Here is a 16,863-nt window from a genome sequence, read left to right as displayed (position 1 = left end):
GGGTCTTATACCGTGTTTTCTGTGCAAACGCTGTTAGCATTTTTTCGCTCGTGGCTAATGCAGATGCTCAGCATTAGCTTTGTGTTTTTTTTTGCAAAAAAAAAAAAAAGATCAGTTAGCTGAGTTTCTTCCCGTTACATGGATATGAAACATTCATAGTTTATTAAATATTAAGAAGCCCTCAGATGCCGTTTCCTGCAGATGATGCGTTTTTCCGCCCGCCGGCGGGGGGGATGGGGTTTAACAGGAAACATCTAAACTCATTCAGCACCTTCTTTCTCTAAAAGTTCAGTGCAAAAGAAAGTCTAATTTGTCATGTTTTTTAGTCTCACTGCTTTTCTGTTTTAGTTTTTGTCTTTTTTTATAACTAAACAGCGTTGTGTCACTGACATGTCGAGTGGTAATCCGAGTGGGTCACAGTGCATCACTGCTATGGTCTGTTGATATTTCAGTCCTAACTTTTAAGCACACATGTAGAGGGTTATGATCGTGAACAGAGATCTTAAAGAGAACTCATTACACGGTTGAATTGAAAGCTGGATATTGTTAGGTCAATTTGGACATTTGAAAGGTTGTTAATACTTGCTAACAGACCGCTGCTAAGGATAACATGGCCGTTGCTAAGGAGGATCAAGGGACTATGCGCAGTCATATCAATCCGCAGAAAGAAGTCCGGTCAGGGCCTGATTCTCAAGAAACTAAAAATATGTCCGCTCTCGGCCCAGTCAAATAAAGAGACTTCTATTGCATGTTATAACATTTAGGACATTCAAGGATCCGCACTGGTTAGTTGTTTTAGCTGAAATAAAATACTGCACTGATTTACAGACGTCTCTTTGCCGATGTAAGTCAATGGGAAAAGGTATTTTTAGGTACAATGATGTCCCGTGACAAATAAGTTGTAGTTCCACAGTTTGGCCACTATGAAGAACAATTTGAGGATTACCTTTGCAAAGGTGTACAATATTTTCCTCACAAGCCAATCTGAGCATACTGGGCTTTTTCAGGAGCGGGGCCTAAAGAGACAGGCGCCATAATGGAGCGTTGCAGATAGATGGGGAATACAGGTTTATTCAGACAGAGAGTAGGAGAATTTAAACAAGTAAACATGTTCTAGTCCCAAAATGCAAATGCAAACTGCGATTAGCAATAAGCGCTTTTACACCGCAGTACTTCAGTCCGAGTAAATCGCCAGAACGCTGACACCTCCTCATCTCCACCGCTCCCATGTTTTCTTTTGTGTTGCCATAAGTTAGTCTCTCTGCGTTTGTGCGCTGGGCTAATGCTAATGCTAATAATGCTAATGCGAGGATAATAAAATGGCGGCTTCACAAAACCTTTTGGGAGTTTTACGGGGCGTGGTTTGCAATCCGCCCAGCCAATCAGAAATAGGAACCTTTTTCTCCCACGAAAGTATACCTGCTCTCTAGCAGGGACGGAAAAGGGGGTGAAAAGGTTCTCATGAACTAATTTTAGTTCCGGATTTCTTTGGTGTAAATGCAACATTTCGGAACTATATCCGAACTCAAGTGGGAAAAGTACTGCGGTGTGAAAGCGCCTATTGTATGTGCTCTTTCAGTACAAGTACAACCTATAAGTCTGCCAACACACATACAGCTTATATTGGGAGTTTGAGAAATTCCAAACAACAACATATTTTAACTACTCAACGATCCATTTAGAGCAGTGGTTCTCAACTGGTGGGTCGTGACCCACTTTTGGGTCGCGGACCCGTTTCGAGTGGGTCACAGATGTGTGAGTGAAGAAAAAAAAATTGAAAAAGAAAAATGTATTTTTTTTGTTTTGGGAAAAAAGGCAGACTTTTATTTTGAAGGCCCGATTTTCTAACGCTGTGCATGCAGTAGGCGTTGGACTGGAAGTACCGACCATAAATGGTTTTGAAAACTTCTGTCACATAGTGATCATCTTCTCAATAAAACATCTTTGCTGATGTTTTTTCGAGTCTTCTGGCCAATCAGAATCAAGATTGTTGGCGGAAGTCCCCACGGAAAATAACTTTGCAGTAGAACTATTCTTAAAACATCCATGGGTACAACTTCAGATACAAATGAACAGATAATGAAATATGACCCCCGGTTTGATGATTGACAGGTCACAGAACAATGGGGGCTATCTACCCTTACCCACAATTTAAAGTGGACCTATCATGCTATATTTAAATGATATATTGTAAGGCATATTTATACGTTTCTGTTTTCAAAATACCAAACAGATCATGCATTTTAGCCATGCCTCATTTCGCTCTATGTGCTGTTTGCTGTCTACGGGTCTGATTCTGCTGACCACGCCCCACTGCAGGAGAGGTGAGCCGTGCTCTGATCAGCTGCTGGGCTGTCAGAAGAGGGGGAGAAAAAGAGATCTCCGTCCTCCGTGTTTTATTATATAGAGTCGTTATTCATTTGTTTTAAAGCTCAATAAATAACAAAGAAGACCTTTGACCGGCACTTTTCTAATTTTGTCCGGAAGATTTAAACTTTAACGGACATCTTGACCGGCGAAACAAACTGAAACTGAAACTCTGCCGCACAGTCCCCTCGTTCCTTGGAACGGAGAGGTGGGTGTTTGTCATCTGCTGGTGGACTAACCGGAGAGAATTACAGTGCTTGCCTCGACGGGGAGGGATTGCATTGAATTAAAGCAGCGGGAGCAAACGCTTGCCTCGGGGAGGGAGAAAAAAAGCCACAGCGGAGAATAAACAGAAGGGTAACCATGGTAACTATGGGCGGGAAGTCTTCTTCGTTGCTTTTGAGGCAGACTACAGCGCCACTTACAGGCCTGGCATATGTACTACAGCGTCTCCAGCGCTTTCGAACGGCAATGGCCGTGGCTGTCTCCTCCTGATTGGTGGCCAGTTGGCCCAATAGCCGTAGCGCCACTGTCCTGACGTCAGGAAAGTGTTCAAATCTGGAACAGTTTTGATCAGATCCGTTGCAGCCCCTTTTTTAGAGATTTGGGTATGGAGGAAAATAGAGAGGGTTGTGTTTTCTGACACTTGGTGAGTTCCCTGGAACACCGGGGACACATATTCATGTATAAAAGACGTACAAAAGTGCATTTTGCATGATAGGTCCCCTTTAAAGTAATTCACACAGACTATCTCCTCTTTGCTCTTCTCTCTGTGTGGAGCAGCAAGCTGTCAGAACAAAGTGAAAAACAAACAATGGCATCAAATATTATTAATATGTCGGGTAGTAATAGATTTATTTATTTTCTTCTCAGAGTGTACCAGAATGCGTATTTTATATGTTGGTATTTCTAAAAATCTCCTGGGGAGAATCCCCCCACACCTCCCTTCTGGGGTTGGGTTTTCAGCATGTGTGCCTTTTTATGTTATACAGTTCAGCTTTGATTCCATCATCTCATTAAACCTTATTCAAAAGCATTCTTTAGTTCTGTGAAGGGATATAAGGGATATATGCACTGTACTTCACTTTAATTAATATTGTATGCTGAAAAGCGTATATATTACAGCACGATTTTTTGTTGAATAGATTTGAGTGGTTAAAAATGTCGGGTCGCGATTGATTGACAAAGGAAAAAGTGGGTCCCGAGGCCTGACCAGTTGAGAACCACTGATTTAGAGTATATTTTGTAGGTATATGGAGCCTATATTGCCTTTTCATAAGGGATATGAATGTAAGGAAGTGATTTAATCTGACATGTTTCGCTTGAAAGCTTATCACAGTTAGAACTATTTTCAAAGTCTGGTTGCTTGAAAATACTATTGCATCCACAGTTTAGCAGAGCTTTTGAGAGTGTGTATTTTCTGCCTGTCCCCATTTTTGGCTCAAGTTCTCTGTTTCCTGTCAACCATGCCCCCCCCCTCCTGCTCCTTTCCCTCCTTGCCCTCTCATTATGATCTTAGTCTTATATGGCCTGTAGTCCAGGGGCATTGTACAGAGGGAGAAGGCATGCAGAGGAAGTGGAGGATCTCTTGCGAGGTAGGGTGGGGTGCAGGACTGATTAGACATGTGCACTGAAAACCATTCAGGAAATGTCACTACAGCATCTGTTCCAGAGCTTATCACCGTGATAACAAGGAACAAGAGGCTGTACCACTTGTAAGACTGTTGTGCTTTCAAAGTGGCTTTAAGATATATGCCAAAAATGTTTAGCTCATAAATCAAACTTCTCAACCAGCTGACCAACCAGAAAACGAAACCATAATGGACCTGATGTTCTCACGGTCGGCCGCTGATGCACAGCCCTGGCCTGTCAGGAAGACGGAGAGACAGAGGGGGGAGGGATATGTAAGAAGGAGGGAGGAGAAAAACAGGGAGTGTGATAACAGTGCTCGGAAGATTTGTTGGCTTCGTGTCAGTGTTTCCCAGCAGCCTGCTGCGCTCACGGATTATTCTCCAACAGAGCCTGGATTATGAGAGCAGGAAGAGACTGTCACCCTCATGGTAATGTAGCGTTCTGACCTCCACTGTCTCTGTGTGCCTGTTTACTCAGCACATTGACCTGTGAGAGAAGCTGTTTCCTTCATTTCCTTATTTGACAGAAGTGCCGTAGGAGAATGACTCAAAGCTCGTGTGTGTGTGTGTGTGTGTGTGTGTGTGTGTGTGTGTGTGTGTGTGTGTGTGTGTGTGTGTGTGTGTGTGTGTGTGTGTGTGTGTGTGTGTGTGTGTGTGTGTGTGTGTGTGTGTGTGTGTGTGTGTGTGTGTGTGTGTGTGTGTGTGTGTGTGTGTGTGTGTGTGTGTGTGTGTGTGTGTGTGTGTGTGTGTGTGTTCAGCTGTTTCCTTCCTGTTGTTGGCAGCGGTGAGCTTAAGGACAGTTTGTATTTGCCTGTTAGGTGGAGGCGTATATCCAGAGCCACGTGCCGTTTAGTGTGGACTCTGATCCACTCAGTGTTTCACTGTTTACTCACAAGTCAGTTTCTGTGTGTTGAAGAAACCCGTCATTAGTGTCAGAGGAAGATATTTCGGTAGAAGAGTGTGTGATTTACCATCCTGGGGTTAGAGGAAAGTCTTTTTGAGACTGTGTTCTGTCTCTCTGTGTCAGTGCTCAGGCTTTCGTCACCTGTAAACACAGGCAGCGGAGGCATGCCCAGGCACTGCCCAGGTATCGGTATGCGTCAGCTATGTGAAGTGTGTTACTCCAACCTTAATCTTTTACCATTTTATTTTTCATGGAAGGAGAGTTAACACGATCTTCACATCTAGACACAACATTAGCATAGAGTTTGTCGAGAAAATAACTTCTTGCCTTTGCTCACCCTATAACGACATGATGTCATTCTCACTAAGGTATCAGCACTTGTTTTGACATTTCTGCAAGCTCGCTATAAAAGTTGTGACTGGAACTAAAGTGGAACGCTTATTGAGTGGTGCAGGAATAACCCAGAAACAAGTTGGTATTTAGCACTCCGGGCTCCCACGACTTAAAGTCAAAAATGTTTTGATTGTGTTTTTGTATAGATGCCAACATTTTGATCTGTGCTCATTATAAGCTTAGGAGATGTTCACATGTTGTCATAACATACCTCAGTAAACACTGGTGAATGTCTGAGCCTTTTACTTTAAAAAGTCTGTAGTTAGAAAGTGGCAAAATTAGACTACTTACTGTCATCATTCTGAACATTAGCCGCCTTTAGCTTAGTTTGTTTAGAGCCTAACGTATCATAAAAGTGTGTTTGCCAGAGAGCTCATTTATGCAATATTCGGAAATGCAATGAAAAATCGTCGCCCTAGAAATGCTAGCTTCCTGGAGGCCTACACAAATATGAAATCACTTCCCCACCCTATAGTGTCTTTAGAGAGAGCTGTTAAAATCTGGTAAATAGTGTGATGTCACTTGAGTCAGTGTCGGTTGCATCTGAAGACTCCGAGTGTTGGCTAGTAAAATAAAGTAAAGTTGGAGAGCAGAGATCTTACAGAGCTCTGTAGCCTGCTGCTCATCAGGCTACATTAGCCGCTACTAGCACAACACAAGGGAATCTCTGATCACACTGTCAGTGGTCCAGATGCGTAGTGATTCATTAGTATTCTTTAAGTTATCACCATGTGTGTTTGAGCCCTGTGATTAGGTGGACCTACACTACCCCAACTACATTTCGCCTTTATTCAAATTGAGGGGTATTTCCATAAAAATCATTTTGAAATCATTTAAAAATGTCAGGGCAAGACATAACGTGTGGCAGTGATTATAAAAGTGTGGTCAGTGCTGAAGGCATTCGGAGGAATTGTCTGATATTTCCGGAAAAGTTACACAAGATCTGCCACCAGGGCAGTCATCTTTTATCGTGGCAAAAAGCACTTTATCATAAAACCTAATTTCTTTCCTGGAATTCCCTCCGGGCATGCACACCATCGTCATGAATGTGGGAAGAAGATTTTTTAACTTGTGCAACCATGATGTTTGTTGTGCAGTCAGATGCTCCCAGTGATCAGCTCTTCAGACCCCTGAAAGAAGCCATGCACAGATGTTTCTCTCTTTTTAATCACTTCTGCATTTCTGGACTTTGATATTCAATTTGTAGCCCTTTTGAGGCTTGCAGTGTCTAACAGTAGTAGATCATTTGTTTCTAAGCAAGTCTCTACATGTACTTTAGTAGCATTAAACTCACTTTTTTAAAGTTCCATCAGTTATCTGACAGGTCCTGGCTCGTTGGGTAAAAGGGAAAAAACCCAAAACCAGATGCACTTGTTGTTGTAAGTTGTTTAATGAAAAACTCAAATTAAAGGGATACAAACAGTAGTGCTTCTGAGTGCTGTGTGAAACTAAGAAAGGAGGTTACTTGGTTAGGAGTCCCCCAAACTAACCATTTGTTGAAAAAAAGCCATTTGTGATTGTCTTTTAAAACCAAATATGAGCAATTTCTAATCTAACAGACCTATCAACAGGACATTAGTTTGTCTAGACCAGGGGTGCCCACACCTTTTCAGCTTGGGAGCTACTTCTAAAATGACCAAGCCTAAATGATCTACCTACAGGGCCGCCCCTGCCCAATCTGTGTCGCGAGTGGGGGGGGGGGGGATAAACGGTGCCGCATAAGCGCATAATAGTGCGCCGCATTTGCGCTTCAGATGAGGAGGTGAGGCCCCCTCATAACTGCATGAACCCGTATGGCACAATACAACTCAGACTGGCTTACCTGTACGTCACTCAAGTGGCAAATGCCATAGTAAGGATGGATGATAGGCTAACTTTTAATTTTTTTTTTTTTTTTTCTTCTTTTTTTTTCAATGCCATGGGATCTACCCAAACTACCTTTGCGATCGACGTACCCCTGGTCTAGACTCTCCAAAACTGTTAGAAACCTTTCTTTTTTTTATTGAAGCATTGTTCCCTAACTTAACTTAGCTGTTTCCGTGCCTAAGCATTACCAGACCTAACCATAGCATTCTGGCCGACGGGACATAAGAAACCAGATTTATTTGTGTAGCGTTTTTAGAAAAGGAAAAATTGTTTTTAAGGTTAAAATGACTTTTTGGAAAGGATTTGGAAAGTCCATGGGTTGGGAAACAATGTGGTCATGGTTAAAATAAACAAGTCACTGGCTTTGTTGAGGTTTTAAGCAATATAACTTGCATCTTGGAAATGACGACCCACTGGAGTCATGATTCACACGGGTCCTTGACCAATAAATGTTAAAGGTCCCATGTCATGCTTTTCCGGTTATTACCCGTCCCCTTGTGTGTTATGTAGCTTTTTCTGCATGTAAACGGTCTGCAGAGTCACAAACCCTCAAAGTACACCCTGTAGCGAGTAAAACTCTAACACAGAAAAGACCTGTCTATGCTGCCCCAGAACGCCTCGTTGGAGATTTTTGTTTTTACATATTTTCTTCTGGGGCAGGTTGACGTCACTAAGTCCAAATGGACCAATTGGACCATTCCGCACACATACACTCACTCAGCCTGAGCTACACACACACACACACACACACACACACACATACACACACACACACACACACACACACACACACACACACACACACACACACACACACACACACACACACACACACACACACATACACACATACACACATACACACATACACACACACACACACACACACACACACACACTGCTGCCGGAGCACCGCGGAGCTCAGTCCCCACGCAGCAACCAGGAAACGACACCAGTAATCCAGCTCACACTGTCCGCTCCTCTCAGCAGCGAGCCCCGCAACGTCCCGCCAACACGGCACCCAGACCCCACGCAGCATTCTCATCTGTTTGTCATTACTGGTGTCATTTTCTGGTTGCTAACAAACGCCATTGTAACACATGCTGTATGAGAAACCAATGTGAGTTTGGAACATTGAACAATGTAAATCTATTCTAGTAGACCTCAACAATGGAATTATGATCAGTAGTAATGGCCATGACATGGGACCTTTAACATAGATTGTGTTTTGCATTTGTACTGATGACAAACGCTGCTGGCAGGACAATTTGCACATGATAGGCAATACACCGTTTTTTTGTTATCAGATATCCCTGTCTGAGAATGATCTTCCACCCTTATCCAGTGGAGATGGAGGGACAGCATCAGTGCTTACAGAAACAGTGTTCTGGGTATTCTGGAAATTCCACTTACCCAACTATCAACACGTCTCCTCGGGGCCGTTTCTTTGAGAGGGACAAACAGAGACCCCCTGATCTCCGTCTGTCTCTGTCCTGTGATGACCATCAGGTGGGACAAGACGCTCCTGAGGCCTTCGTTGTAACTGTTGGTGTTTTATCTTGTCAAGTAGTTTTCTAGGAAAAGAGAGCAGCCTAATGTCGTTGTCCTCGACAAACACTGTTAGTACTTGTTTTGCTTTTGTATTGTTTCTAATCATGCTGCGTCACTTCTCGAAGCTTTAACACAGCTTTAACTCATAAACTTCACTGGTTACTTGCTTGCAGGATAGCCTTTTAACATCAAATACTAGTATCCAGTTCTCATTTGAAACAGGAGAGACTTATTGAATGAATGAATATTACGGACATCATGTGCTCAAGAGGATAGAAAGTTTTGATTTGATTTGATTTGATGGATTAATTGAGTGATAGAAAAGTGAAGAGTCTTTGACGATAAGACCCCATTGTTATACTATACAAGGGGGAGCATAAGCCGTAAGTAGAATAGGAAACCACCCCAAGGGTCTTGACACTGGTGGTGATGGTGGTGAGGAGAAGACTGGAGATGGAGGGGTCAGAGGAGGGTCACAGCGGTTACGCCAGAAATGAGGAGCAGCACAATGATTGGCTGCTGGATATTAGGCAACATTTGGTCAAAGACAGCTGGAGGAGACAGAGATGAGTATGAATGAACGTACTGTGGAAACCACATGTAAATATTTGTTACGTGGTATTTTTCACTTATTATTCATGGTGAGCATGTTCACTGGAGCTCGGGGGGGTAATAGTTGTGGTTTTATCTGACTGCTCTCCTCTGTTCACTTCACGTTTTTGCATGGGCAGAGAGAGAGTGAATTTCTTTTTTTGTTGGCCGCCCTCACAATCGCACTCACAATCGCACTCACAATCGCATTCAGAACTTTGTGATTCAGTACGTTACTGATCGAATTGTATTTTTGTGTTGTGGAAGAATAAATCCAAAGTTAAGCCCATAGCGGCTTTCTTTCGGACTGTCTTCAGCCGCTGTATGTAGTCTTTCTGATTAAACTTGTGATGAGCTTCATTTCGATCAGAAGAACATTTTTTGCAAAGCTGGAACTCAAGTTTGGTCTCCACCTCCTTTATATAGACGTTGTATAGCTGAGCGAGTCCACAGTAGCCAGCCCAGCACCTTCAGATCCACAATTCACGCTTTAGCTCTTCAAGATTTTCAGTTGCTATAAGGCCTTTGAAATTCATGGCAGTGAGCAACAATTACAAAATCTGCCATTTGCCATTAGGCCTATCCCTTTCTTTTGGGGGGGCTATGGTCACAAAATTGTCCAGTGAAAAAATGTGTAACTATTTCTCCACAGACTAAAGAAAACTGCCAACCAGAAGAATAACTTCTAACTCCTAAACTCCAAATGCTGAAGCCTCGTAGGAATAATATAACAGCAAAGACAACGATTCAAACCAAATGCAAGATACATGTTTTAGAGATACCAGAGTTCATAGCACCTTATCAACCATGAAAAACCTAAATGAACCTACATTTTGGTCAGGCTGGGTCATACACTTTCTCGCTGTGGTCTGTGGAGGTATTTTACTCAAATGACTGTAACAATGCTGACGCCTGATATAAGTTTGACTGAACTTAAAAATCCCATTTTTGAACATAACGGCATTTATTTTGGAAAAGCTTTAAATTCAGACCCAGCGTTGTCTCCCAGAAACGTCGCATACAATGACTGCTACCCAGCCTGTCCATTCCTTTTATCACAGACACAATGCAGAAAACCTGTTGCCAGGAGATTAAGCCAATGCCTGTCCCCCATTCTCTTCATCACACACACACACCAACACACACACATTCCAGTTGAATAAAAGCAGTGTAGAGTAGAACTTGTTTTCACAGTTTGCCAGCAGATTCCAGGAACCAGTCCGGCATTTGAAGCAGAAAGAAATGGACTGGTTTTTAGGAACACTGGTATTTTGGTATCATCATGCCCATTATTGTTATATTGCCCAATACTACAACATTTTTCTTTAGTTTGCAAATGGCCAGATTCTTCTTCGCTCTGTATATCAGCCTGTTGGCGGTCCATGTTCTAGAAACACAGCTGTCAGGTGAGCCAACTTCTCACAGAATACCTTCCCTTCTCTACTTGCAAAAACTCTGTTGAAGCTTGCCCTGCTGCCTAAAAATAAAGAGACTGACAACGCTATAGATTTCAATCTGCCACTGTGCCCTTTAAGACCCAGTCACTCTTGTTTCAGGTATACACACTCTTTTAAAGGATTTACTGGAACATGGATGAAAGCCAGCTATTCAGCAGAATTGGATGACTCAGTTTGATGAGAAAGACAGAGTGAGGTTTAGATAAGCAAATAATGTTATTGCCTTACTCTGAATATGATGTCATACAGTAGAAAGACCAGTCACTCTTCACAACGGTATCCCATTAGTTTGACCCTAAGGGGTTTCAAAATGTATTCTGTTACAATATCAAGTTACAAAATAATCTAATCAATAATCTAAGCTATCACAACATAATGGTAATATAACCTGATTACTTTCCATTGCTTTTCGATTCCCTTAATATCAAATGCAATGAGAACAAATACAAGAGAAAATACACATCAATAAGATGTTTTTTACTCAAGTGTATTATGTAAGACAACAGAAATAATTTACTAAAAGAAGAAACCAAGATATTTAGGATAAAAAACCTGTCTTTTTAAATGATAGGCTCGATCTACAGAATATTATAATTTACTCATGCTGTTGTAGTTTAATACATACAGTATATTAAAAGTGTTTGTATTTAAAAAACTTATATTAATATAAAAGGATAGAAGTAGCCTAATGAGACCAAAAAAGGAAATTCAGGCAATACCTCTGCCTATAATATATTCATCTTTATTTTTTAATTGTAATGTAACGTTGTAATCCTGTTAGTAATCCCAATTGTTCTGAAATGTAACAGTAATCTAACTACATATTTTTGTTTTTAAATAGCTGTAAGGAAATACGGATACTTAAAATCATGATTACGTCATCCTGCTACATGTAATCCGTTACTCAGCACCAGTGGTGTAAAGTAGCTAAGTAGATTTACTCAAGTACTGTACTTAAGTACAATTTTGAGGTACTTGTACTTGAGTATTTCTATTTTCTGGTACCCCACTTCAATTCCGAGGTAAATGGTGTACTTTTTTTCCACTACATGTATTTAATACCTTTAGATACTTTACAGATTTGGATGAATGATGTGAAATATAATCAAGTCAAGTCTGCAGTATACAAAGTCATTCAAACTAGCTGCACCTTTACCAGCTGTGATAACACTTTAAATAATTATAACTAAGACATATCATATATATTATTCTGAAAAGAACCAATCTGCATAATGACTACTTTTACTTTTGGTACTTTAATTATATTTTGATTACTTTTGTACTTTTACTTGAGTAACATTTACTGGTACTTCTACTTTTACTCAAGTACAAGATCTGGGTACTTCTCCCACCTCTGCTCATTGCTCCCCAAGCCTGCACACACAGACACCAAAAACACACACAGACAATTGACACCACCATTGCCATTTACACACTGTTTTTGTTTAAGTAGTAATTAATGAATGGATAGAGAAAGTAAAATCATGGGGCTGTTTCCAACTGTATCAGGTATTAACCATTCTAAACATACTATCTGTCAAGGTCAGAAATACACATGGATAAACATTCAGTTATTGTGCTCCATAAATCTTGAACACCAGAAAACTGCTGGTCTGCTGCAACACTCAACTCTTTTAAGTCAATGAAGTGTTCTCTTTTTATCACTGCCTTCTAATAAATCTAATAACTATTCATGTCTGACACTGCACTCTGTAAAGCCACTATCTTATTCTATGAATTCATCTAGCTTGTTTTATCTTGGCTTTTTAATTACTGTTTTAAAAGTATTCAAATGTCAATTTATTATGTGTTTCTGTTGCACATATCTCAATTATTTTAATGTTTTTAGTAAAGCACTTTGATTTCGCTTCAAGTTGAAATGTGCAGTATTAAAAATAAATAAACCTGCACAACCTGCTCATAAAGTCATATTTACAGTGACATTTGCTACAGGAACTTATCTTATTTCCTGGTTAGTGTTTCATCGCTCTTCTTAGTTTTGCTGATTCCATTTTCCTCTATAGTGTATTCAATTTCTGTACTACTGTTTATACCCACATATACGGTTCATACTGTAAACAATGTCGTATGTGTATACTGTATTTATATCATACTGTACATTGCAGTGTACTTTACTGCTTCTTTTGAACTTCTGGTTAGATGCTAACTTACATTGTTGTCTTAATACTTGTGCACTTGTTCTCTTTGCAACGACAATACAGTTGAATCTAGAAATGAGGGAATATGTCATCATGATTAGGAAGGCTTCTCAATTCTCTAATTTCCCCTCCTCGGCTCCCGTCCTCGACTCCTATCCTCGTGTCTTAGTCCCGCCCACAGGAGATGCGAGCGGAGGAGTCGAGGAGGGGAACCGAGGAGAGAGGAGGGGAAGCAGCTGGCGGTTAGAGAAATGAGAAATCCTCTCCTCTGAGCGGTCATTTTAAAGAGACGACCATTAATGATGACAGGAGGCACAGCAGCACTCTGTCTGATGGACAGATATGTTCATGATGACTTGTATATTTACTTTGAATTCATTCACAGTGCGGTATAATGAGACAATAACAGGCTAAAGATGCGGACACACACACACATATATATATATAGGTATATATATATATATATATTTATATAAATATATACAATTCAGAATCAAACAAGTATGAGAGCACTCACAGCATAATAACGTAACACTATCAGAGACTGGATATATCCCCCCCCCCCCCCCCCCCCCCCCCCTCTCTCTGGTCGCTACAATGAGGAAATGAAATTACGGGCCAAAAGTTTTATTTACAAGTATTAAAAGTAAGCATGGGACACCAAACCAACTGAGACCTGTCTGTCCGCCGCATCCACACACACACACACACACACACACACACACACACACACACACACACACACACACACACACACGCACACACACACACACACACACACACACACACACACACACACACACACACACACACACACACACACACACACACACACACACACACACACACCTTCAGCTCCTAAAGCATATCATATATCAGGATACAGCCGTTGTGTATTTTAATATGTGAAGCACTGAATGGTTTTAGACAAATATCGACTCTTTGTTTGTAGATATCTACTAAAATAAGCAAATACAGAGAGTAATGGAGGCCTGTTATACTGAGTGATATATATTATACACACTGCTCTGCTTTCTGCACGGACCTCACAGCTGTTCTCACTGTAAACATCGCATCGCGATGAAAGCAGTTAATAAAATAATATCCAGGGGATAGAGATGGGTGAGTCCTGATTCATCCGGATCATTAACCCGGATCCTAGAAATGAGCTGGTCGTGACGAGTCTCCCCTCTCCATTAACCCGAGTCCTTGAGTCCCACACTTGGTCTGACGTACAAATTAAAACTATAAATTGCGTCACTCGCTACTCTCTTTATAACATGCAAAATCACATTACAACGTACCCCAGTCCATCTACCTACCCTTTAGCAAGTAGGATAGCTGCCAGAAGTGATCGTTTGGCTCAGGGGAGGGGACGCGGATCAGTGAAACTTCCTGCAGACTCGTGGGGACTCAGAGGAGCCGACGGCTCCTAACCGTAATAGCATAGCAGATCCAGAGATCCATACTCGTCATGTGCACGAGCATAGCCCCTCCTCCAGCACCCGGCTCCCGCGGCTATATTATGCACGAGTCAACAGCAGACTCGCAGATTCGCAGATTCGCAAATCCTGACTCACTGTGCAAAACACAGCAGACTCGTGCGGACTCAGAGCCGTAGCCATATAGCAGCAGATCCAGAGATCCAGCAGACTCGTCGTCATGCACGATTCAACAGTAGACTCAGATTCGCTAAATCGCAAAATAACCCTTTTATTTGTGATCAACATTTTTTATTAAAGCAAAATACACTGTGTAGCGGAGGTTAATATAACGTCAGTTTAATATGCTCGTGAAATGCAACAACTTTTCGGTTTCACCGATAGGATTTCTACGGTCTTGGTGATGCTGACTCATATGACTCAAATGACTCGTATGATCCGGATCTCTTCAATGACTGACTCAGAAGACCCTGAGTCCGTAAAAGGATCCAGATTTGCCATCTCTACCAGGGGATGCATGCAGAGCTGTCATTGGCTGAGATAAGTCCGGCCGTGCGTCACAACTCTTTTAAACATCTCTGTTGCCGGAAATGCATCCGCGGAGGAGCCGTGGAGGATGCATCAGTGTATCCTCGATTATAGCTCCTCCAGAGAGCCTCCTCGATGCTCGATGCTCGGTCCTCGATGTGCATTTAGAGAAATTAGATGTCCTTCAACATGGCGCGCCGAAAACCATTTCCGGGTCACTACCGGAGGACCGAGGAGTCGAGGAGGGGAAATTAGTGAAATGAGAAAGGCCCATAGATTTATATTCTGTATATATTCCCCCCCCAGGCTGCAGCAGGGAAGATCTCATTGGACGGGTCGCTGCAGAACTCCAGCTGTGAGCTGCAGGACAAGATGAGACGCCTGGGCTCCAGCTCAGAAGATCGCCCCCGCCTCACCGGCGCCCTCTCCTGCCTGAAGAGTGCCAATGAAGCAGGTGAGCCAGGGAGCTGCACTGCATGTGTGAAGGGCATATTTATAGGACATGCATGAATAAAACAAAAATAGTAATGGGGTTGATTTCTTTATTTTGTTCAATCTTAAGGGGTATGAGCTTGGTTCTATTTTCACATGGTTTGATAGCGGAATGTTCAAAAATGTTGTTTATTTGGAAACTTGATTTACATTTGTAACATAATTACCAAAACTATATACCAGCTAAGGGACCGTCAAAGCCCCAGGTTCATTTTGTGGCATTATAATAGTTTTTAGGGGGTATGAGGATTTGAAAATGATTCTAGAAAGGTGCACTTTGGTAACCATTTTAAGACTTTGGAAAACAAAACTAAAAGTCAACCACCACTTACAGAACAAACTTCTCCCAGAGATTCCAACCATGTGAAATGGTGTTCATCAGCTGATGGAGTGGGTGTGTTCATCTGCATATTTTGAAAGTTGTTATTCATAACACTTTTAAAACGTCTTAGTCTTGTTGAAGTGTTGTTTTCAACATCATTTAAAATTCCTTCATTTTGAACCAAATGCACCAAGAAGAAACCAACACAGAAAAACAACCAAATATAGTCACACAACCAAACACAGAAATACAACAGAACACAGTAATTATGGAGCCAGAATTGGGTCAATATTCTAGCGCGCAAAACAAGCTACTCACGAGCGAAACATTTGCTTTTACACACGCATAAAATGCGAGAGAGACAGCCCTCTCGCTCGCTCACGGGAGTTTCAGCCTCACTCCCTCGCGGAGTCTGTCTGCGCATGCGTGAAAAGTTTCTGACACTTTGGGGCGGAGCCTCTGGACTTTGATTGACAGCTGCCAGGAAGCCCGGAGTTGCCAGGTTTGATCATTGCCTGAACTACCAAGAGCCGAGGAGTGACAGCAGCAAGATTAGTTGGACGAGATTTATTGGTGAAGTTGTCCATAAAAAACTATTATATTCGTAAAGTGTACAGCTAATATATATATCAATTAATTTGATATAAAACAATATATTTTTGAGTGGGCTGTATCTGTCGAAATCTGCTAGCTACTGTCTGCTGTAAGCACCTACAATAGGTAGGAAACATGAAGGTCCAGTGTTAACATGTAGAAAACAAGTTAACCTAGAGGCCGTTTTATGATAACGTTTTGGTATAATTGGCAATTTGTATTTTCAATATTCAATGAATATGTAATGATGCTTAGTGAGGTTCAAGGTTCAAGGCTTTTATTAGTCATACGTACATAGCTACAGTGTAGTTATGACGATGAAAATCTTAGGTCACAGGCTCCTCCAACAGTGCAACACAATAAAACAGAAAAAATAGTGCAAGTAAATACAATAAGAAAAATAGTAAAAAAGTGAAATTGTGGAATAGTGCAATAAGAGTCTATATGCAAGTGATTGAATATGATATATTAGATAAATAATTTCTAAATTGCAGCCAGATTAATGTTGTGGATGTTGTTTCAAAAGTTCAGGGGCCTCATTTATAAAGCCTTGCGTAGGATTGACG

The 16,863-nt window shown here is 41.5% G+C and overlaps 1 protein-coding gene across 1 annotated transcript in view; it reads left to right on the top strand.

The window, feature by feature from the left end:
• Positions 1-4,298: 4,298 nt before the first annotated feature.
• The window catches only part of LOC117468927 (kinase suppressor of Ras 1-like), a 37,175-nt gene continuing 24,610 nt past the window's right edge, over positions 4,299-16,863 (top strand). Inside the window, 2 exon segments of the mRNA XM_034113301.1 lie at positions 4,299-4,427; positions 15,196-15,343. Coding sequence (XP_033969192.1) covers positions 4,425-4,427; positions 15,196-15,343 — 151 coding nt within the window. The 5' untranslated portion in view covers positions 4,299-4,424.

This window comes from Trematomus bernacchii, unplaced genomic scaffold (assembly GCF_902827165.1).
Source record: "Trematomus bernacchii unplaced genomic scaffold, fTreBer1.1, whole genome shotgun sequence".
NCBI classification, from domain to species: Eukaryota; Metazoa; Chordata; class Actinopteri; order Perciformes; family Nototheniidae; genus Trematomus; species Trematomus bernacchii.
Note: the sequence above shows the minus strand (reverse complement) of the source record. Positions and strands in the feature narration are given on the sequence as shown.